Source organism: Ammospiza nelsoni, chromosome Z, assembly GCF_027579445.1.
Source record: "Ammospiza nelsoni isolate bAmmNel1 chromosome Z, bAmmNel1.pri, whole genome shotgun sequence".
Taxonomy (NCBI): Eukaryota; Metazoa; Chordata; class Aves; order Passeriformes; family Passerellidae; genus Ammospiza; species Ammospiza nelsoni.
Window position 1 is genome coordinate 60,458,759 of NC_080669.1, and position 24,547 is coordinate 60,483,305.

The 24,547-nt window shown below is 39.0% G+C and overlaps 1 protein-coding gene, 1 long non-coding RNA gene and 1 other non-coding gene across 6 annotated transcripts in view; 1 reads left to right on the forward strand and 2 right to left on the reverse strand.

Moving 5' to 3' along the window:
• EPB41L4A (erythrocyte membrane protein band 4.1 like 4A) overlaps positions 1-19,943 on the forward strand; it is a 118,445-nt gene extending 98,502 nt beyond the window's left edge. For all 3 annotated transcript variants that reach the window (XM_059492340.1, XM_059492342.1, XM_059492341.1), the window contains exons 17-23: positions 2,206-2,283; positions 6,605-6,724; positions 12,047-12,094; positions 12,676-12,744; positions 13,601-13,711; positions 14,725-14,806; positions 15,858-19,943. In XM_059492340.1, coding sequence (XP_059348323.1) covers positions 2,206-2,283; positions 6,605-6,724; positions 12,047-12,094; positions 12,676-12,744; positions 13,601-13,711; positions 14,725-14,806; positions 15,858-15,986 — 637 coding nt within the window. In that variant the 3' untranslated portion in view covers positions 15,987-19,943. The remainder of the gene's footprint in view (positions 1-2,205; positions 2,284-6,604; positions 6,725-12,046; positions 12,095-12,675; positions 12,745-13,600; positions 13,712-14,724; positions 14,807-15,857) is intronic.
• A 1,693-nt stretch (positions 19,944-21,636) lies between these two features.
• LOC132086853 (uncharacterized) lies at positions 21,637-24,292 on the reverse strand. Of its 2 annotated transcripts, none has more exons than XR_009420447.1 (4): positions 24,132-24,292; positions 23,132-23,238; positions 22,291-22,498; positions 21,637-21,833 (listed from the first exon to the last, which is right to left on the reverse strand). It is a non-coding gene; the product is annotated as an uncharacterized LOC132086853 (long non-coding RNA). The 2 variants fall into 2 exon arrangements; XR_009420446.1 differs by having other exon boundaries at positions 22,286-22,498.
• Positions 23,699-23,831, reverse strand: LOC132087147 (small nucleolar RNA SNORA13). The gene has a single exon (XR_009420461.1). It is a non-coding gene; the product is annotated as a small nucleolar RNA SNORA13 (small nucleolar RNA).
• Positions 24,293-24,547: the final 255 nt, after the last annotated feature.

The window sequence follows — 24,547 nt, forward strand, 5'->3', positions numbered from 1 at the left end:
AGACTTTCCCCTAACTTTATACAGTCAAAACCCCTAGAGATTCATTGGTTCAATGTTCATTGGTTTCAAGTTATGTAGTTCCCAGTATTTGGTTTTCTTTTGGATATGAATTTGTTTTCCTCCAATGCTAATTTGTTCCTCATTCCTATCTTTCCTTTCCCAGACCTGGTGTCTCTGACCATGCCAGGGTTGATATTTAGAGTTGATGGTCATTAATGGTTGTTTATGGTCGTTATCTTTTGTGTTTCTTCTGTGCTACTCTCAGTCTGTTAAGATGTTAAGTTCATCAGGCCTTGCCTAGTGGAACAATGCCCTGAAAAAAACTTCAGTTCCTTCCCCCAGGGCAAAGGTGAACAAACCTGACTAAAGCTATAAAATTGGAAAAAAAATAAAATTTCGTATCTTTTCCAACAGGGAGAAGCTCCTTCTCTGGGGAAAATTTCATTTTACCAGATTTATTTCCTTCATGCAAGCTGGGTTGGACTGATTTTCCTAGACTTTAGCTGTCCTATTATTCTAAGACATTTCTATTTGAATGGGAGCTATTTGAGTTAATGATTTCCTAATTTGGAAGAGAGGGGAGAACAGACTCTATAGACCAAGGGATTTAAAGCCTCAGCAACTTGTTGGAGGCAACTGTAATTCACTGGTATTATGGAGAATTTCATGAGGCTCTCAGGTGTGTCTGAGTGATATCTGTAACAGTGTCCTGGTCATTTAGTCCTAGTCCTCCAGAAAGCAGAATGATGTGTGCCTGAGCAGATAGAACAGCTCCATGCTGCATCTGTGCTGTTCCCTGGGAACAATCTTCTCTCATCCTGTTTGGGCTCTTCTTCCTAAACCATTAGAATATGCACTGAGCAGGTGCTAGTCAGGAACTTCATATATTGTCATTAAATGCTTCCCCTTACCTGTTACTCACACCTAAGAAACTGCTTTGTCTCCTTGGCTTGTTTGAGGTGTAGTTCAACAAATCTGCCCTCTTAGAAATGTCAACTAAGAGTGAAAGAAAACCCAGGAGGCATAAGAAAATATATATCTCTACAAGCATCATCAGGAGTTATCCCCTTATAGGTCCTATTTCGTGGCCAGAGACCTCAGAAGAAAGATTCTGTTTTCCATTGAAGCAAAACCGTCACTGATTCCAACTCAGTCAGCCTAAATCCTTGTAGACCAGCTCCTGTTAACATCAGCCAGCTTTCCTCATTAATCAGCTGGGCTGTCAGTACAGCAGAGAAACATGTCTGTCTTTGGAATCACAGAAATGTTCAGGGTGGGAAGGACCTTTTTCAGATCATCAAATCCAACCATTCCCAAGCCATCCTCACACTAATGAGCAAATAATCCAAACCAGACGGTGATGAGAGTGCCAGCTTTAGCCAGTGATAGAGTGGCAGAGTCCTGGATTCGAGGACTAAAGCCCTGCAATCTGGTCTGTGTTCTCCAAAATGCAGTCACAGATTTAAGGGTCTCAGGTAGTAGAGAGGAGTTTGCCTGTAGGGAGCGCAGCCTTCTTTTTTCCATAAAGAGCAGCAGAATCCTAGTGCTACTGGTGTTTCTTCCATGCTGCCATTCCCTTCAGACAAGCTGGGTTGAGCTGATTTTCTAGACTTTAGCTGTCCTGTTCTTCTAACACATTTTTGTTTGAGTGGAAGACATTTGCACTAATGATTTTCTAATTTAGCATAGAGAGGAGAACAGACTCCATAGACTGAGGACTTAAGAACTTACACAGTTGAAGGGAATAGAATACATAGACCTGTGAGCATTTTGTTTTGCTTGCAAACACAGAGTTCTGAGTAATTTCTGCTGGGTGTACCAGAATCTGCAAGAAGAAAAATGCCATACAGATTAGAGATGAAACCACCTTCAAGAAACAAATTGATGTGGCATTTACAAAAAGAATGCTGAACAATAAAATAATAAAAAATTTTAAAAATAAATGAAACAGTGAAATTATTAAAATGAAAACAGCGCTTACCTGATACTACAGTCTGGGTGCACTACTTTTGGAGCAGTTCTTCGCAATCAATTAATAAGAAAAATATAATATGACTTTCAGGTGTAGCCAAGCACTCCAGAGTCTTTTAATTCTGGTTTTCTGAGTAATGTCTTTACAGTGTTGTTCTTTCTTCATTTAGCACTGCAATAATTTTGGTGTTAGTAGATACATTCATCCTGAGATGTTGCTTTTCTCTTCTCCAGGTCACGGTCCCGTTGTAACACCAGCAGTGGCAGTGAATCAGAAAATTCCAACAGAGAGCATCGGAAGAAGAGAAACAGGTGACAATATATTAAATATTTTAGACAGGAATACATGAAGAATTTCATGTCTTTATGAAGACATTAAACACACAAATGGAGATGGACTTTTCTCAGATAAACACAGTAAAAACGGATTTAACATATTTTATGTGAATAGAGTCCTCCTGAGGCAGCTAAAGACCCTTTTCTGAATAAGAAGAGTGATAATTGCCAGAATACATCATTATGCAATGAATTCCTGCTCTCCTGTTCCTTGGGAAGAGCTCAGTAATGAACTACAAGATCAAGTACAGGGCACACTTACAAAAGACTTGTGGTATAAATGCAAATAAAGTGGATAATATCTTGATAATGATATTCTCAGCATATACTTTTACCTCACAAATTCAAGTGCAGATTTTTTCAAGCAGAAAATAAGGTGTTGAGAGGTAAAAATATTTTTAGTGGCTATGAATCTCAATGTTGTTTTTAAATTCATGTATTTACCTGTATAAAGATTTTGTTTTCCAAAATGTCAGGTATGGGCCCAAACCTAAAATGTGTACAGCATCAAGTTTTAATAGGACAGCAATAGTTCATATCAAGTGATGCTAACAAGTTCTCTATTATATATTCTATTTTTCTTGTTGCTGGTATGAAAAAGATGACATAACTACTGATTTCCTATAAATTCCCTTCAAAGCTGTGTATTTTATGTTGCACTGGAGATCACAACATCCTGGAGGTATTTCTGAAAATACACTTTTTAAAAGCACATAGAATTTCCTCATATTGCATAAACACAATGCAAGAGAAGTGTAACTAGACAAAAGAGGAACTGTTTTAAGGCAAAGTTTCTAAGTTACTGTCTGCATGAGCTGCCATCATTTCTTCATGTCTTATATTCAGTGATAAATGATTTCCAGGTCTCTGGAAGGTCTGAGAAATAATTGCATGCTAGATAGTGCAGCAGGAGTATGCAGTATAATTACATTTTCAGCATGACTTGCAGTAGTTAAAGAAATATTAAAAACCATTGTGACACTCACATGGGATGGCATAAAGCACATCTGAGACATGAGATTTCTTTGAAGCTTACCTAAATCAGAGCACAGTCTTGTAGGGTACTTGGCTAACAATAACCTAATGTGCCTGGAAGGTTTATTTTCTAGCTGAAGTTTAAATGACATGTTGAGTGTAGTTTCAGTGATCAGCAGTAATGGTATTTTGTATCCCTTTCTCCCAAAACACTCTTGCCAGGCTTTTTTCTTCTTGTGAAACTCCTTCTGCAGGGAGATCCAGAAGCAAGTGAAAGAAATTAGAGACTGACCACAAGAATGTTTTGAACTGTAAGAAGGATTAAGTACTGCTTATCATTTTTTGAAGAATGAAAGGGCTTTTACCCACACTTCCTCACTTAATGGAAAAAAAGAATTAAAATAAAAAGAAAAAAAGATCCATTTTTTTTCTTGTTTCTAAGTTTTTCATGTTTTCAGAAACAGAAGATGCAACAAAAATGTTAATGTTTGAGCATCTGTTGTTTTTAGGTGATCACTTGAAATCTGACCAGAAAAAAGATCATTATCAGTGTTAGATTAAACAAGTACTAAATGAGCTAGAAGTCTAAGACTTGTTCCTTGTGAGCAGGTGCAGGAAAACAACCAGTCATAATGAATTTTTGCATTTTGTTAGCAGGCATAGCAGGAACATAACAAGCTGGAAGGTCAGAGGCTCTGAGCAGCTTTCCTGTTTTCAGAGATGAGCCAGCACTAGCAGGGTTAAATAGGGCATTATAATGAGGCTTGCAACTGCTGTTACCCAAATTTCTGCTGTTGCATAGACTAATACAATTTATTGCCCAGTACAGTAATCAGGTCCCTGACACAACCAGAAACAAAAGTGGTTTATTTTATTGAAAAAAAATACTGAATATTCACATTAACCAAAGAAGTCAGCTTCTGGTCACATTAGAGTAGAATATATTGTTCACATGACAAGAGATCACTGTGACCTATTTGCCAGAAGAAAACAAATTATCAGAGAAAACCAGAAACATAGATGAGAGCTTCTGAAAGTAGAAAACTAGAAAAATCTTGGGGAAGATCTTTTTACCTGATCTCAGTCTTTGAGGTTTCACTCCATTATAGAAATGTTTTCTCCTAAGCAGATGTTCATATGAAAGTGAAGAAGAACCTGTGATGAGCATATTTCAATTACAGAAGAAATGCATTTGCATTTTCAATGCTGTGGTCAAAATTTATTGTGTAGATAAAAATAGATTAAAGGAGCAGGCAGTGCATACTGAAGCATACTTTCCTTTCTGGCTACACTTAGAAGATGCATCTGATAGATTTAGAGAGTGACTGAATTGTTGAGGCTGGCAGGGACCTCTGGCTGTCCAACCACTGCTCCTGCAGGGCCACCAAGAGCTGGTAGTCCAGAACCATTCCCACACATCTTTTCAGTATCTCCAAGGATAGAGATGCCACCACCGCTCTGGGCAGCCTGTGCCAGTGAAAAGTTTGAAAGGAAGACTGTAATGGGCTATTGGGGCAAGGTCAACAGTTTTTATTCAAAAATATCTTTAAATAGAAAATTAAGATTTGAGCTAAGTTTCTTTCAGCATTTTTTTTGGTCATTTCTGTCACCAAAACCCTAAAAAAATTGCCCCAAATGATTAGAATTTGAACATTGCCTTCAAATAATGTATCTAATATAGAGGTCATGATACCTTGGTCATCTTTTACCTTGTTAAATGTGAGTATACTGCCTTTCTTTGCAACTGCAAAATGCATGTTCTTCATGTCTCCATCTAGCAGAGTTCTGCTGTGGTGCAACAGTACTTTGAGTTTGCTAACACCACTTGTTTTAATAGCTGCAATGCTAACTTGATATATTTAGATTTTCAGTATTTTTGTGCAAGTGGCTGCTGTGTGTGGGAGGCAGTTGGTGGTGTCTATACCATATGGGATGATTGCTGTTTGCACAAATTGGATTATTTGGGATGAAAATCACAACTCATTACTTGTTGCTGTGTGAGTCTTTCTACTAAATCCTTAGATAGAAGTTTATGTTAATACCTGTCAGCAGATTACAGATTTAAAAAGATTTGCTTAGAAATCAAAACCTGAGGTTGCAGTCTTCTCCAGATGCTTCATACCATTTGGTAGAGTTGTGTCTGTTTACAGTAGTTGGGGATTGAGCTCAAAATTCATTATGCATGTGAGAGAAGATCTGATTAAAGGAAAAGCAGAAGCCTGTGTAGCTGGTTTAGCCTGATACAATTCAAAACTCAAAGAGAAAAGTACATCTGAAGTGAAGAGCAACAACAACACACTTTGCATTGCCTACATCTCCAGTGTAATCCCTTTATCTCTGTTGGCTTCTTTGTTTGTTGTACCTGTCAGTCTTCCCCCCTGGCTTCTCCAGTATCCCAGCCCTACCATCCGATCAGGCAATCTACACTTGGGAGATATTTTCCAGGGATGTTTTGAAATCCCTGCTGAATTTTAAATTCACTGCTGTGACCAACATATCCATTTGCTCCACGACCTTAGCACTTCATCCCAGCAGTCATATGTGCAACCTCAAAACTGTGGGAAGCATCTGCCTGGAGTGCTGTGGCATTTGGAATCACTGCAGCCTCCTAACAAATGTGCTGAGTTGACAGGATTTTGATACTTGGCTCAATCTGTAATGCATTCCATCAATGAATTAATGGATTAAAAAAAAAAAAAAAAACCAATTTAAAAAAAGAAGGGATAAAAGGCAGAGCATGTCATTTAGATCCACACAAGCCATGACAGGGACCAAACCCTCAGGGGAAGGTGCAGGAGTGCCATGAAGATCTGCATGCATCCTGAGCTTTGTTGCAGGTTAAGATGAAAGGATGATTCTTCTGACTGGGGACTTACAGAGAGGATTTTTCCCTGGATTCTACGAAGTTGCATGCTGCAGTAAAGTGCTTCTGAAAGTTGTAGTAGAAGAACCTTGTAGCATGATGTGTGTCTCCCATTTGGTGCAGATGAGATAGAGGGGAATATGTAAACAGGGAAAAAATTCCAGATGTTCGCCTGGACTGGGAAGAAGAATGCAAGTTGTGGGTCTGTCCTTAAAGGCACTGATTGTTACATTTTTGGCTCATGCTGTTTCTAAATAACAAATCAGCAGGGTTTTTTTTTATATAGTTCTTACACTAATGCAGTCTGGGAGTATTAGTTAAAATTTAGCGAGATTGAAGGTTAAATACAGCATGGCAGGAGCAGATTTTGTGGGCAGTGGGGGTGGAAATACCCCATTGCTTCTCAGAGCATCCTGCCCTGAGAGCCCTCAGACTAAACTCTTGGTACCTCTTTTGCAGATTGCGGCAGGAGAATGATATGGTTGACTCGGCTCCTCAGTGGGAAGCTGTGCTGCGGCGGCAGAAGGGGAAAACCCAGGCAGATCCAAACTACCGGCGATCCAGGCACAGATCTCGATCGTATGTAACCCTTGAACCCTTTGATGTGTAAATTAAGGCTGTTGAATCGTGTTAAAGAGCAGGAGGAATATCTCCAGTGTGGCGGTGGCCCTCCGCTGCAGAGATTTTCATCTGGCATACTCTCATATTAGCAGATTTGTCTTTGTGGTCAAATTGCCTTTTTTTCGTGATTTGAATTTTAGGGCACAAATAACGAAGACAGGGCTTTGTAACAAAGCTTCTGAGAAACTCTGTCCATCACCTGGGAAGAAGTCCAGGATGGTTCTGTGGCTCATTGAACATCAGTTCTGTAATGAGTACAGTGGTTCCTCTTTTCTGGGCAGCACGTCTGTGGAGGCATTGAGATTTTACTTGATAGCTGCAAACGTTTTAATGGAATACATACACACCTGTTTAATCATATAATATCTGCAGTGGTGTTCCAAATGAAAGCAGCTGCTCATGTTTCCATGTCAAATTATCCCTGACAAGCAGCAGTCAGTGATATATTGCATCCCAGTGTCAGGATTTCCATGATGGAGCCGTACTGCCAGGTGCTGCTGTTCCTGCTTGCAGCCTGTTCTGACATGGTGAAGTTATCAGCTTTTGAAATTAATTTTCTCAAGCTAATGAAAATGTTGATTTCCTTTAATTTATCTTTTTCTTCTAAAACTGCCTGCTTTTGGGGCATAGACACACTGTTTGGTATCAATGAAATCATAGTCAGCATTGAAGTTTCCAGCATTAAAATCCATTTGAGTTCTGTCTTCAGTTGTCCATGTTGCTAGAACTCTGCTGTCTCCAGTTTTACAGTGCAGAGTTTTATTTCTTTATGAGGAACAGAATTTACCTTTAAAGATCCACATATTGGAATTTCTTCTTTAACAGACTTTGCACAGACTTGTTCACTTTCAGCTGTGCAGAAGTCTTGTGTTATTAGGTGTAATTATACAATGATATATTACTAAACTTTAGGAATATTAAAGCTTACTTGTATGGAATCCAGTGAATACAGTTCATTTAATATGATTTTGGTTTGTTTTATTATATGCAGAAAGTGCTGTAAACTAGGAAATGTACTCAGTTAATAATGGTTACATTAAATTTGTAGCCAGCTTTTCTTTTTTACCCACAGGCCAGGTAAATCTCATTGTTTGGACTGCACGGGTTCCCTCTTGTGGTTAACTTAACTTATGAAATGGCTTTGATTTTCAAGCACAGTGACATTGAGTTATATTTCATTTAAACTACTTATAGCAAAACTACATAGATGTTAAGCTAGTTAATCTAACTTAGAAAGAAAAGGTCCAAGAGGAAGCAAAGAAATGAAGAAGTCCTGAAGATTTTGGAAGGCATCTCATTTCTTTTTGCTATTCTTTTAGTTATTCATGAGTTTCTCCTTTTTATCCTACTCTCCAGGTTAAAAAAAAACCTGCAAAACCAAACAAACCAACAATGAAATAAGCCCAAACTAATTTTTGAAAATAAATTTGTAAAAGTCATTTTACTGTTAATATGTAGTACATTATAAGAGAATGTATTTCATTTAGTTTGGCTCAGCTGTTTGTTTACTTGACTGGATACAGTTCAGAAGAAAAGGAAACATAATTCCATAGGTTATGGTTGTTTTGGTTTTAAATGTTGTCAAATGGTCATTTCAACGTGCCCATTCAAAAATTGATACAAACCCTTAAATTTAGTAGAACGGGTAATTCTTTCACAGTAAGTCCATTGTTGCATTTTTAAATGGAGCTTCCCTTTGGAAATGTGAAGTAGTGTCTGAAATGTTTGTTACTGTGCCTGGCATAGCGCATTTCATTTGCTTGATAATAAGTAATATTAATAATTCATTGTGGCAAGGGGGTGTCTCCTTGGACTTGGGAATAAAAGTATTTGACAAGAATTTGACCTTTCTTTTTCCTCAATAATAACAATAATAATAAATAATAATAATAAATAAACAAATGCAAAGAGCTCCCAATTCTAGTTCCACAGGGTTTATTTTCAAGAGTTCATGTAAAACATCTGTGTAGCCAAAGGGCTTTTTCTAATTAAGAAGAATGGCCATAAAATTCCATGGCTATTTAAATTTACCATTTGTGACTCAAACTGAAATATTAATAAGGGTGCAGATGCAGGCACAAAAATAATGTAGACCTTATTAATGTGTAGAGCTGTTCCAGCTTGTGCAAACGAAATAAAAAATAAACAAAAAACTCCCATGAGATTCATCACTTACTGGGAAGTCCCATTAGGTTTCTTGTGCATTAGAGAAACTGATTAGCATGCAAATTATCCAGAAGGTATTGATTCAGATACTGAGACAGGACAATCTGAGTCCTAAATATCAAACCAGTGAGTTTAAAAAAATTCACAGTAAAAAGATGAAAACAAAGTAAAAGAGGAATTGTGATCTGACTTTAAAGATTTAACAGAAGAACTGCTTTGTTGTGGTCTCTTAAGAACCATACCAACACGGATTTCCTATGCAGTATATGCAATACCTACATTTCATCTTACATTTCACTTTTCTTTTTGTAAGCTTTCTGTCGTTTTACTTTCAAAGGAAGGGGGAACAGGCCTATGGAAAGAAAATGCCTTAATTAAGTTACTTAATCTGCATAATATTTCTTTATATTATTTGGTGGGGAGCTAACCTGAATAAATGCTGTAAGGTTATCCTAGTATGGTAACACTTCTTAAACAGATGGAAAATAACTAGTTGCAGGGTGTGAAGTCTAAGGGAAATTTGGTCTGAGGAATCATTGTATTTAGCGCATTTTTCTTTTTTTTTTCCCATGGTATGCCATACTGCTAAATTGGTATTTTACAGGGAAGTATTTATTATTAGTGTAATTGCAGGGATGGAAAGAAGGAAAGTGGCAGAGATCACAGAGCAAAATACCTGGAGCCGGTCACAGAAAGCAGGAAGCACAGTTCCTAGAAAGTGGAGAAATGATGACGTCTTCTTATTTAACCATTCTCTTTCCAGGCTGCCCCACAATTAATATTTCTTACTGTTGGTGAGGCTTCACATGATGCTTTGTGATACTTGAGTCTTAAGGCCAGGTCCTGAACTGCTGTATTTCCATGAATAAGTAAAAGCCATGAGCTGATCAAATGGGTCAGTGGTGTGCCCAGTACCCTGCTTTGTGCGGGGCCTGGGTTAGGGAGCAACCCTGGGGCTTTGCTTCCTCGGGCAAACTAGGGCTTGTAAGCATGACAAAGCCTCCCTGGAGAAGCTGGCATTTTCCAGGGAGCTTTCACATTCCCTGCTGTCTGATTATTCAGCCTCAGAAGAGGATGCCTATCTTTCCACCCTCAGGGTGATTGCAGGGTTTGCAGCTGCTATTTTGTGAGCAGGAAGCTACATGGGGGCAGAAATCAGTTCAAAACTGAGGGGTGAAAAAGGCTATTAAATGCCACTGAATTTACTGCCTCAGGGAGTTAAAAGCAGCATGGACAGATGCAATAAAGTGAAGTAAATGCAAGAAGAGTGAAGGAGTATTAGGAGTATTGTACTTAGCCCTTTTTTTTTCCATGGGATGCCATACTGCTAAATTGTATTGTACAGCAAAGTCTTTATTATTAGTGTAATTGCAGGGATGGAAGAGGGGAAAATTTCAGAGATCACAGAGCAAAATACCTGAAGCTGGTCACAGAGAGCAGAAGGCACAGATAGAAGTGAAAATCAGAGAAAACTTAATGCATTATAATAAACAGAAACACAAAAATGTTTAAAAAGCTCTGAACACAGACAACAAATGGACTGTAAACCACCCATGCTGTAGCTGTTGCCATCATGAGAACCTGAGGAGCTGGAATGGACAGCAGTTTGTCAAGGATGGGAATCATCCTGCTTGGAAAGTCTTGGAGCCTGAGGTGGTTATGGATTAATTAATTTTAGCCCTACTAGGGAAACACAAATGCTAGGTTGTTTTTCATCCTTTGGTCCTTCTCTGGTCTTTATAAACCAGTTAAGTAGTATCTCCTAGTACTTCTGCTCCTATAAAATCTAAAAAATATCCCAAAACACCACCATTACAAAATATTCCGCCTTTACATCAGCTGTTTACTGCAATATAGATGTCTCTGAACATTATTCCTAGGCTGATAAGCCAAACATGGTAAAAATTAAGATCTCTGCTGTCCTTCTTGATCTGCATTTAAATTTGGATAATATGCCTCCTAAAGCATCTTTGAATATGTTAGGCCTTTTTGCCTTGAGAAAAAAAATCAGGCTGTATGACCTGATGGTGTAAGACAGTATTTGAGAAACTTTGGGCATGTTTATGTGTGCTATATGTGTCTAAAAGTTGCATCCCTCACGTCTTAGATAGTGTGGAACAGTCTAGCTGTTGACACTGAGCTTATATAATGACAAGGAAAAGAGTTACCAGATCCATCCATACAAGTCCTTACCACTGTCTAAAATCTTTACTTATCTATTCCTCTGAATGGGTTTGGGTGAATTCCAAGTGCAGTTTAAACAACAGTGGTGGTTTTGCACTTACCTTGCAATAGAGAAGCAAAAGAAAAGTAAAAATAAAGGGGTTCTAGTTAGAAGCATCTATTCTGTGATTTAGTAGAAAATGCGAAATCTGCCCCTCAGGCTTGCTTTGCTCCATCTCTATGTCTGCAACAGGGAGATTACCATTTTTAGTAAATTCTTTGTGTGTGAATTGAATACTTGCTGAAATATTTAGGTGCATAAATAGGCATAGTTGCTATTTTGATTAGTTTGTTGCTGTTTTTTTTTTTTAGTATTGGACACCAAAAATTTATAAATAAAGTACAAACCTTTTTTGGAGATGACCAGAAAGAGAGAGGCTGCACTGTGATTGCAGTGGAGTTGTTTCATTCCGGTTTTTCCCAGTGGTGTCCATGGGTAATGGCTGGGATTACTGATCTGTGGCCTGTGCTTCCTTCTGCCCACCAATGGCTCTGTGGGCCACAGGACATTTCTGAGGGCCTTTTTCAGAAGTGTCATTCCAAAACGTGTTGTCCTTGGAGGGATAAATGTTGGCAGCGACTGGGCAGTGATTTGGCTTGGGGAATTCTGCTGTTGTTTATATTTTATGTACACTCTTGCTGAAGGCTGATGGAACTGAAATTGTGATTGAGGAGGGCCTGTCATTCAAGAAATGACTTTTCAGTTGAAATACAGTGATGAAGTTTAATGAATTTTCTGAGATAACAAACCTTAAAATTGAAGTCACTGGTGGATTATATTTATCATGATTTCTGTGCAGGGTCTGTGCTGTTAAAAGTTATTTGGACAGCAACATGGTCAGACAATGGTTTTCACAGCTGAGCCTGTGTTTTCTCTGTTGATATTTATAGGAGAAGCCCAGATGTACAAGCTAAAGAAGAACTGTGGAAACATATTCAGTAAGTATGGTCCTTGTAGGGTCTGAGAGATGCTTGGTTTGCCTTTAATGTAGTTATTCAAATCCCCTCCACTGTGGCACTACACTGATTTAGTTTCAGTAAATTATGTATGTATTAAGATGTAGAAGATATTGCAGGTCACTGAGTGCACTGAATAAAGATGACCATCGTATGTAAATGAATTGTTAAAGAACAATACATAATTTTAGGGATTTATTCCTGTGTGGCTTCCAAAATATCAATATTGACACTTTTAGTGTGACACCCCATTACCCCTTAGGGAGATATTTAGCAATTCCAAAGCGTGTTCACTGTTCAGCACACATAATATTCATGATATTGTGAAGCAACAAGATCAGATTTGCAGGGAGTTGAGAAGAAGGTGGAACAGGAGGAGACATGCAGTTGAAGCAATCAAGGTGAAGTTATACTTATTTCAAAGTAAGTGTCCTATTTTGATGTCAAGATAGCTTCAGGGCTGACAACAGCTTGTTTTAGTAAATCATTTTAGCCAAATATAATAAAAATTTTTGCACTTCACAGTTAATGTTACATTTTTTATTTTTCCTAATCCTTTATAGGAAGGAGCTTGTGGATCCATCTGGCCTATCTGAGGAGCAATTGAAAGAAATCCCATACACTAAAGTAGAGTGAGTTTGGTCAGAATTTATTTTTTGTGAATATAAAAGCCCACTTTTCTTACTTTACTGTGAAATGTGTCCTACTGAAATAGGAATGGGTTTACATACAATCTATAAGCTCATATCTATTCCAAATACTCCCCTAGGATGGGTTGGGTGGAGATACTAAATAATCTTAAATCAAATATTTTTACTTTTCAAAATAAGAAATAAAACCCATCTTAATCTCTCCTAATATATCCCACACACTCATGAACGTGTCTGTATGTTCTGTATTTCTCCCTATGCTAGCTTTTAAACTTATATTATAAACTACAGTACCAGAAAGAAGTAAATGCAAACAAGAAAATATTTTTTTTCATAAACTTCTTTGTTTTAAATAGTCCAATCATCCAAGGCACTCTTTAATCTTTGCAACCCCTTCCCTGGGTTGTCATGGGCAGCTGCCAGGGCATACCTATTTCCTTAAGAACCAACATCCATTTCGCTGCAATAATTGCCCATTTGGGATTCCAAGTGTCAGTGCAAGCACAAATGGGATCCTGGGTTGCATTATAATGTACTTCCAAACACCACTAGGCAAAAAAGGCTGATGTTAAGGACATATAAATTAATGCATTCTTCATTAAAGTTCCATTCTCAAATATGAGCATGCCAGTTTGTGACCTCTGCTCTCTTAAAGCATTGAATTCCAAGTGCAGACTTCTAAAAAGAAGCATCAGCTCTTTAAATTCAGCCAGTGCAAGAAGAAGCTGTCTGTTATACTTCAGTACGAAATGCGAAGACTCAGTCTGCAGCTGAATTTGTGTTCTGTGCCAAAGATCTGGTTTACCAAGCCCTGGTGTGAATTCTGTGTCTCTCTCAGGACTCAAGGCGACCCCATCCGCATCCGGCACTCGCACTCCCCTCGCAGCTACCGGCAGTACCGGCGGTCCCAGTGCTCCGATGGGGAGAGATCTGTCCTGTCTGAAGTGAAGTATGTGAACATGGTTATTAGCACTGAACTAGTCTAGTGCAGCCCAAAAGTTGACAGAGGTCATGGTGGTAAGAAGCTGCATAAATGTGGCTTGTTGGTGGCACAGGGTTCAGGTGACCCCCTGAATAGTATGTCTTCAGAGTTAAACGTGACGGAAACAACTCCAAAAACATTTATGGTCTGTTCTCAGCCACAGTGGTTTTCTTGATCCATTTGAAAGGAAGAAAAACTGAAAAGGCTAAAGTAAACCTGTCTAGGTCTTTAGTGGTAGGTCATAAAGCTGCTTAGGGGATGAGAGTCTGTGGGTTACTTTCCAAGTAACTTCATCCTTGACAGAGTTAAGATGTTATCTGAGTTAGGCCTGTAATTTTTTTCATGGGAACTCTAGTACAACCCCCTTCATCAATAGGTGGATCAGTCTTCCCTAGAAGGCTGAAGAGTACTGATGAATGGAAAAGCAATAGCCCCATTCTCGGTTGCAGCAAGCCATAAAAACATGAAAAGCAGTCCCCACCTGGAAGGCTAGTTTTAGCTGGATAGCACCCTGAAGGAGGTGCAGCACACCCGTGATTTCATGTGAGACTTGTCTTTGCCATGAGGGTGGCTGCGCCCTGGCAGAGGTTGCCCAGAGCACCTGTGGCTGCCCCATCCCTAGAAGTGCCCAAGACCAGGCTGGAGGGAAATCTGATGGGATAGTGGAAGGTATCTAGGCCTATAGCAGGAGGTGGAACTGGAAGATCTTTATGGTCCCTCCAAAACCAAACCATTCTGTTATTCAAAGATGTTGTATCAATTTGGGCTCCTTCCAAAGACCAGGAAAAGACAGGAATGGGATGGGCTATGCCCTGAAGGTGCCCAGAGAATCAGCATGACAGCTTTCAGATGTCCTAAGTCAGGTGATAGAAGGCCTTCAGATCAATAGAGCAGTCTGTATCAGTTTCATTGTTCTTCCTCTGCACAGTTATAGTTTACCTCATTAAAGCAACATCCATTTTGTGATATCATAATTCCAGTGTCAAAACTGATCTGGTCCCTCCACTGCCTGTTACACGATCTTCAGATGGGAAAGTTCCCAGCATCCACATGACTCAACAGGTTAGTGATTGTACATCCTTTTCAATTTTCCTTTTCATTGGAGAGAGAAGTGGAACTCTAGTGCTTTATTTAAGATAGTCTTTGATTTACAGTGAAAAATAAAGATGAGATTTTTTTTTTAAATCAAATTTTTGTATTTTACTTACACTTTGTTTGTATTCCAAAATACATGTGGTTCTGTAGCATAAGCCCCTGTGAACACCTGCTCCAGCTGTTGGAGAACTCTTTCCCAATCTGATGCATTCCTAAGATGCATCTCTGCTTGTCACTGAAGGAAAACTGACTTTTACCACTTCTTGAATTATGCAGATGTGGTTGTAATGCAGGTATAATCACATCATTTATTAATCTCTTTTAGAGGTTGTCTGAAGAGTTTTGTTGCTTGGGCTTGAAACAGTGCTTTTATTTTCCTTTCTCTTTTATCCCCCCCCCCCCAGTCCCAAATAATTTATTTTTTAGGCTATTGGCATCTAAAAAGGACAGTAGTTGCCTTATGTTCATCTAACTTAATCACTGTCTTTCATCATATATTACACTATCATATCTCTCAGTTTTGATGGTTTTATTGAGCTCAGAATATGAGAAGCAAATTCTATTCAAAAGCGCTCACAGGTCTTTTGTGCAAACACACAAAAGGAGAACCAAAACATGAAAGGGAGAAGGGAGAATTCCAGACACCTAACTTACTACCAGTAATGTTAAAATGTTCAGTGTGTACAAACACCTCTCTTTTCCCTCTGCCCCAGGCTCCCTCACGACAGTGGACGCTAATTCCTTGTGGGTGTTTACTTGCAGTGTTTTGCTAAATATCATCATGGCATTCCCTGAATAGGCAATAGCACAAAGGGGCAGCAGCTGGCAGGAGGCAAGAAGGGAAAAAAGTTCTGTTTGATCAAATAAATGTAGAGACTTTATTATTCCTGATGCATGTGTGTATGCGTATACATGAATTGCCATACCATAGCCTAAGGCTTTCATAGCAAGTTAGCAAAATACAGTGTTTAAATTCTGCTGTATGTTTTCAACAACATGTTTAATTTATGCTCTTCAGAGGCAGAATGGATCTAAGGACAGCCTGATAGAAGAACCATCTCTGCTATCCACTAATAATGTTGATGGAAAACCCAACACTAAGATTGTAAAAACTGTACAGGTGTCACGCTTCAAGGTGGAGACTTGACTGATGAATTGAAGATGGTGAATGGATTTTGGTCTTTGGAAAGTGAGAATTTGTTTATGTGTGCAACAGAAGGAACTGAAGTTGACATGGTGGTCTTTCCTTCAGGACACCTGGCAGTGCAGCCGGCTTGCTGGGAAGACCAAGCAATGGTTTTATCACCAACACCATTCTAGTGGTGTGACTGATTGAGAACAAGCTGCCTGACAGACAACCAAAACCAAAATTCTTTGCAAAACTGAAAGATCAGTAGTTACATTTCCAAAAAATGAACAACAACAAAAAAAAAATTGCTGCAACAAAACAGGCTTCATGGTCTGCTCTGTAACTGAATAGCCTTGTTTCAAGAAGTGACTGTTAACTGACATGATCAGGATCAGATGTTTCAAGATAAGTAAAATAGTAATATTTTTGGTCAATTGTGCAATACAGTGTGATATGGGGAAATTATCTTCACAATTTATATGGGGATCAACTTATGTTCTGAGACATAAGGACAAATAATAGCTCTTACTAGAGTTATTTTAACCTAGCACAATAACAGACGCTTGTGTTGTTGATACAAACTCTGACTCAACCCATTTTAGCTCAAAAACAGTAGACTCTGTAACATGCTGTAGCAGTGCATTCCAGAGATGATACAGACTTACTTTGCTTTGGGCAGGTTTAAGTGTTCTAAATTTTGAATGTCCATTTGTGTATAGGGACTATATAAATGAACATTCCATACCACAGAAATACATTTACCAACTTGTAGTTGGAAACAGGGGAAGATAAATTGACCCACTGTGTAAAGACAGCTTAACAAGGCACTTCAGTGCTGGTTAAATGAAACTTGTGGAGTAGTATTTAAAACAGCTAGAAGATAGCGCCTTTTTTTTTTTTAAATCTAGATTAGCAAAATCTGTCTTAATATCTCATATAAAATAATCTGACACTTTTCTCTGAGCCATTTCTACTATGTTAAAATGACAAAGGCAGTATTTCAGGTATGAGAACTATAATTTTTTTTCTATTGTCATGGTAGGAATACTAAGTTTTAATGATGCTGCACATTGAGTGGGTTATCTTCTAATATATATCTGAAGTGATGCCTGGTTCTCCTCTTGTCCTATCACTTCTTACATATATCTGATAATCACTTCTCTGCCTCCCATTTGTCCACAGTCAGCACATGGATGAACTTTCAGGCGTTGCTGTCTTGCTGTAGAGCTTAGCAAAGTCTTTGTATTGTGGAAGTAATTTTTTGCTAAATGTAATCATTGAACTAAGTACTGAATTTGTCAGTGTCGCAAACAGCTGTAGCAGCTCATGTGCCTTTCTACATCTGTCCTCTCTACACTCGACCCTCACAACCCACAGAGATTTACAGTGATCCTGTGTCTTCCAGTCCAAGCAACACCAGGGAATTGCAGCCCTGTCAGTAAAGCAACACCGCTTGAGAACTGGAGTTAGCATAAGGTGTTTAAGTTACACTTTTACAAGAGGCCTGGGACTACTAATACACATATTAACTGACTAGACTGGTAAGCAAAATGTTGTACGATGTGTTTTATTTTCCACTTTGTTTTTTGATTCTTCATTGTTTCACGATGTGGTCAGGTGGATGTTACCAGCCAGGGTGGCCGCCATACAGTTTGTATATTCCTATCACAGTATACAGTGGTCTCTAGGTTAGCAAGTGCTGCAGGGAAGGCAGAGTCATGTAACAAATAGTTTTCTTTGGTCATTTACTTGGGACAGCTCTGCTTCTACAGTCTCAGTAAACAAATCTAAGGGAAGGAAAGAGCAAGATAAAAAAAAATAATGTAGTAAAAATTCAGTTTTCATGCAGGTTCTTTAGAAGTTTTTGAATTTCCTGTGGATTTAATTCTAGGACATTGTTGGGCTTGGTTTAAAGTATTTGCTCAGCTTTTTAAGTTTGTTAAATGGTTTCATTGTCATTGCTCCAATTTAAAGAGATCCTGTAGGGTCTGTTTATGACCTTCTGTAGTACTGTCAAGAACAACAGTCAAGAAAAGTGCAAACAAAACAAAAAAACAAACCAAACAAAAAAAAAAAAAAAAAAAAATCCAAACCCAAACCACAACAAAAAACCCTGATCAACCCCTAGGAAAAAAAAAAATCACCATGGCAAAATGAAGAGCATCACAATCTTTTTGGAAGGCAACTGAAAAATGACAAACTATACAAGAACTGATTAGTATCAGCAACGAAAGCTGCTCCTTGTTCCTTTGAGAACATATTCCAGCTTGGAGCATTACAAGCTTATAGTTTGGTGCTTTCTAATCATTACTATTTATTTGCTATCCTTACCCAGCACAGGTAAGTATCACATACCTACTACTGCAGGGGGATTTGTGTTATTGAGAATTATCTGTACATAGTGTACCTATCTTGCCAATCTTTAAATATTGATCAAGGTTTATATCAAACCTCATGCTTTTATGTATGCTTTCATCTTCCTGTGGGCCTTTTGTGTGTTATTGCTGGATACCCTCAGCCAAACGCATGGTATTTTACTTACTGCACTACATCAGAAAATAGCTTGTCTAGTCCAGTAGTGAAAGGTTTAAATTTTCAAGTCACTGGAGAGTTGTTTTGTAATCAAGCCAACTATTTTGCATTTAGAAGAGAAGTTTGCAGAGAGAGCCCTAGATTTGAGTTAGTGATCTTCTCCCTTATGAGACTATGTAGGAAGCAGGTTTTTAGCCAGTCTGATGTTAGCCTGGGCCACTACAATCCAGTTTTGTGTCCACAAAAGACTAAAGATACAATGCCTCTATTACACATTTTCCAAATGTTTTGTTGTGCCAAAACAAGGCAAAACTTGCAACAAGGGTATCACTGTCAGGTAATAGTACAGAAAAGCAAGTTTTTTTGGTATATGTGATCCTCCTTTCCCTTCAAGCTTCTTTTCCTCAATCATTTGAGGAAAAGCATCTTTTTTTATATATTTTTGTGAGAGATACACACAAGTGATCAATCACTGAAAACACTGTGTCACAGTTATGCCTTCTACACCTAAACCAGCTCTACATGTCTAAGTGGTCAGCCTCCTACAGCTCTGAGCTACACCTTGCCCCCTCCACTGTCGCTACCCTTCCCCAGCTCTCCTGGGGCATTCAGTGCCTAGAGGCAGCTGCATTTTCAGATCTGGAGTCTGGATGTCAGTCTAAAATCCTTGTACATCCTGAAGAATCAGGCTAAAGACATGAGATGTGTAACAGTGTCTACCCTGGGGTTGAATGCCATACACAGACCCCTGCTCACTTGGACAAAGGACTGGTATTTGAGGCCTTCTCATCTTAATTCTCCTGAATTGATCTCAGGCTGATGATTTTAACTTTGTGCCTCTGCCTTTACCTCTTCTGAGACTTCCATAAGTGCTAAGCATTGGTAAGTTACAGAACTCTCACTAATTAGCAATAATTACAACATATTTGTACAACCTTTTGCAAAACATGTATTTTATACAATAAAGAGGGCTTGCTAACCACAGCACAAACGCACTGTAGGATATCCTATACTGGTTCCCTTGCTTAGTTGGCTGGTTTCTTTCATTTGGAACTAGCCTGGACCTGCTGTTTTCTACATTGCACCCCTTCCAGTATCACTAACTCTGCAACTTGTATTCTAACCAAGCTCATTATATTGATGATGTTTGTTGCAAAGTCATTCCTATTTGAGTTGCCAAAGTCATTCCCTTTATGCAGGTGGATATTGAACTAAAGAGATAGCATGTTTTCTTTTGGGAAGATTTGTTTAATTCAGAACTCCCTAGAAAGGTGTTTGAAGACAACATACATGAACATACCAATGTGATACATTTGTTCCATATACATTAGGTATTCATGAAGCAACTGTGTGCTTTATTTTAAAATGAGTTTGATAGATGGCTGTGTCAATACTTGTGTCCAGGTTATTTAAAAGTCAAGTAAAACTTGAATTTTTAGGGCATTGCATGGTTGCCTGTGTGTCTTATTTACATTACACTAAGGAGCAAAGCCTTCAGAAACACAGATTCATTTGACACCACCATCTGGTAAAAACAGGTGTAGTACCAATTAAAATCCATTCGAGGACACAGCTTCTCCAGATTAAGTACTTTATCTTGTAGCAGGAAGTTGTCACTGTAAGCTTTGCATTTCCAGTGCACATCTATACCAGTTTCCTTTCTCACCTAAGCATCACCAGAGAGCAACCAGCAGACTATGTAAGCTGTCAAAGCAAACACAGGTACAGAGCCAGTGTGGCAGACACTCTCTCCTTAATGTGTCTGTTTTTATTCCTGTATTTGTTCTCCTGAGTAAGAACTGTGATGTGTTGACCTTGGCAGGACACCAGGTGCCCAAGCTGCTCTATCACTCCCCTCCTTAACAGGATGGGCAAAGGAATTAGATGGAAAAAATCCTTGTGGGTCAAGATAAAGGAGTTTAGTAAAGCAGAAGCAAAAGCAAAAAATAACCAAACTCCAAAAGATTTACTTTTTCTACTTTCCAGGAGCACATGGTGTCCACCCAGTTCCTGCAAAGTAGGGCTTCAGTGCATGTAGTAGGTTGTTCCAGAATATGAACACCTTATCCTTTCTCTTCAGTTTATATTGCTGAACAGATTCTTATACTGATTTATACTGATCGTTGATTTTTTTTTTAAGGGTGCAATTCAGTTAGCCAGTCATACAAAGTAAAAGGCAGTTCTAATGTTTAACATCGTACTTCACATTTACCAGCATTATTATTTAAGTAATCTGTGACCCCTGAAAGCACCTATTACTTCATGTAGCTCACTTTTACCTTGTTCTATGCCACTATAACTCCTGTATTACATATTAAAGATTGAGGTTCTACATCTTTTTTAGTTGAAAGGAAGCCTACCCTGAGGTTGATACCAATCAAGTATCTAACCCTGGGGTTATGTACCAATCATCAAATCCTATCACTAGCTGTTGCTCATGAGATTTTTTTTTTAAAGTTTTAAAATGCTACTCCTCTTGGTCTTACACTTCAAGAACAAAGGCCCATGAGCAGAACTCCTGAACAGATGGTATCTTCAGGGAATGTAATCCCTAATAAAAACCCTAAACTTTCAAGTACATCCCATAATTACAAGCTGGATCTCTTAAAAATTAATTACTCTTGTCTAAACCTCCTTCTCTCTGACAAACCAAAAACAACCTTGCACTTAGAATTAGTAACATGCTTACATTCAGTACTGAAAAATCACAGTGCAAGATACACAATTTAAGCATTTGTTCTTCTGATAAACCATGTTAAGTCTTCCTAGAAAAATAAGCAGCAATCCCAATTACCTCAAGAGTATTTCACTCCAAGTTATGCTGAAGTACCACATGATGTAGCTGGTCACGGTGATAATAAACGAAGCTTGTCATTCTCCATGCTGGATAAACACCTTTCCTGCTATTTTTAAACCCAGGTTTGCTGAATTTTTACTTTTTAAATTTCTATTTTTGCTCACAATACAAATCTCAGCCAACCCTATCTCCAAATACTGCAGGAGACCATGGTTTAAATCATCACATCCCAACTCACTCCTAGGCTTTGTTTCATACAGAGATTGCTGGTATCCCAACAATAACACAAAGAAGTCTGAACTCTGAAACACAAGCACTAAAGCTTGGGAAAGACAGAAATTCTGAGAAGAGAAACATAAATCTTTATTTTTTTGTCTATATAAACATTACCAGACACTGACACAATGCAGTTAAATGCACTTTGTATTATTACATGGAGGCTTAGTAGTCCATCTTTTAAACAGTTTTTTTTGTTTCTTAGGCAGGAGTGTTTCAATAGAGGGGCATTGCTCTCAGGCTAGTTCTAGCAATTCTTCCTAAGGAAAAAATAAACACACAATGTGAGACACATGTAGCACACAGCTCTTTCCAGTAACATCCTCTAAATCCCCAACATTAATACAGTATTACAAAGATGATGCCCTCATCCTGTGGGCAAAAAGGTAAAATTTACACATCTAATTTTTAGGAAGCCTGTCTGTAAGAGAGGTTTTGTTGCCCACCGAAGCAAGAATTCAGATGATAACTACAGACTGGTGGCAGTAATAACACTTTCTGGCTAGTGGGAATCAACAGAAATTTCTGCAGTACTAACTTGTGCACATGACTATGCATTAGAAAACACTCTGGGAACAGTAAGCCAATAATACACGATTTAATAATTTTATGTTGGAAAACAAGCATCAGCCCTGTTACTGGACACTTTACTACTAATGGATTACACAAACTTTTCTCTTCCCAGAGAGAGATTCATACACAGAGTGCCCACCTTACCCACAGTGCCTGGGGTGCAGCAGGTGTGGATGGATTTCACAGGCTCACTTCCTACCAGCAGTAGGGGTAAAGGATTCATTGCATCTGTGTTGCTCAAGCAGATTCTCACATTTCGTTGATGAAACTTTCAGATGTTATTACTTTCAAGAGCATTATGGCCACCCTGGAGGAGTTTCATCACTTCACTGAAGATCAGTTGTATTTTCTCCTGAAAAAAACCCAACCCAAACAAAATCTACAGTGATGTAGTACAGGATCATTTTTACACCAGATTTCCAGTATTGACCTATAAGTTCCTGGCTTCAGAGACTTGGATTACACGTCACACCCTTGGGTATGTCGGTTACACAAAAAAAAAGACTTGATAGTGCATGTGATTTTTATTAATACCTTGTCTGTACTAATGAAATTTGGGTTGACTTGCGCTACTCAGCTTTTCAGTAATGTTGGCTTTTCCAAGACTTTACAGTGAAGCAGTATCTGGCATATTCAAAACTTCCTTTCATATTTTGCCAGTCTTTTTAACATTTTCAACCTTTACGTTCTGAAATGCTCCACAATATCACACCCCTAAAAGCAAACATGAGAAAGCAAGTCCTTGTCTTGAACACACTGGCAGCCACACACTGATTTAACAAAGCCACCCACACCAAAATTTTTATTCTGTACCTTCCACTTTGCTCTTTTTGATAAGAATATAGCCATCAGGCAGATCTCACTCTCACTGTTTCAGTTCTGATTTCTGCTCTAAAGTCATTGTGCCTCCTTCTCAGCAGAAAGCCTGCTTCATTTTAACAGCAAGATACAGGACAGAGTTGCACAAGGAATTATTGCTACTCACAGCTCTGCAATCAGCACTTGGCAGCTTCTTCCCACATGCCTTTCTCAAGCTCAGAGGCCTTCACCACACAGAGAGATCCCAAACTTCCAGCAAAACACACCAGGAACCTGCAAGAAGCATTCCTAGCATTAAACGTTCTGTCAGGAATTTGACAGTATCCAAGAACACTTTACGCTTTATGCTTTCAAAACGGCATCAAGGAAAGCCCAGCAATAGAATACACAACATATTATTCAATACTGAATAATACACCCACAAACGTACAGAAACAAAACACAATTTTTCCTCTTTAAGAAGATTTAATCTTTTCTGTGCATGAGTATTAAGGTGTAAATGTCTTTTTACAGTAGAAAATCTAGAAGCCACTGCTAGAAGCCTGGAAAGTTATGTACTAATTACTTGCAAATGTAATGACAGACACGAGAGCTAAACAATGCTAAAAGTGGCCATTATAATTTTAGCTTTTCCTCTTTTAATAACTGTCAGATTCTCCACTTTAAAAGACTGCAGAATAAAATCTACTACATGGCTACTCAACCATACTATTCCTACATGTTGTTTAGGGTTTTTTGTCCTTGCAAAAACAGAAAGGAGGAAGGTACATAACTAGCTCCCTAAACCAGTTTGAGCAAGAATTCCTCTTTGCCTTTTCTGACACCACATCCATCCGGAACAGGAATCAATGGGCAACACAAAGGCCAAAACTTACATATGGGAACTCTTTACTCCTAAAATTAAATTCACAGTTTATGAAAAAGAGAAATTAATCAGCTGAAAAATATTTCAAAATTCGCAATTAAGTAATATTATATACAGAGCAAACACTTAATAGGAAAAGCCAAGAATACCATGATCCTGGAACACCTTTTCGTCATGGTGGTGCACGCTCCGGCCACTGACCAACTTCCATTGCTTTCATTTGGGAAAAAAAAAAGGGAGAAGACATACTTTGAAGACGACAGAGACACACGAACAGTACAAGGAGTCTAAAAGGACGTACTAGAGGTAAGTGCCCGATTTCGAAGACAAGCAGCACCAATAACAACACCCTCACACCGCAGCTCCCTCAGCAGCCGCGGACGCCGGGTCGCTCCCGGCGTACCTCACGCGGGGCGAACCATCCCTCCCGAAAAGGAGGGGGCACGCCGTGCGCCGCCTCCACCTCTTCCCGCAGCGCAGCGGCCGCGTACTGCCTCTGCCGCAGACGCGAGGCTACACATTCGGCCATCCCCGGAGAAGGAGTTCTGAGCAGGCGACACAGCCCTGGAAAGGCGCCGGGGTTCAGACCAGCATCGGCTCTCCCCACTGTCTTACCGCGGCGATGGAGGCGCCTCCGAGAGGGAGGCGATGTCGCATCCTTCTGCCTGCGCATGCGCAGTGCCGCGCCCACCGAGGCGTGTGGGGGCTGTTGAGGGG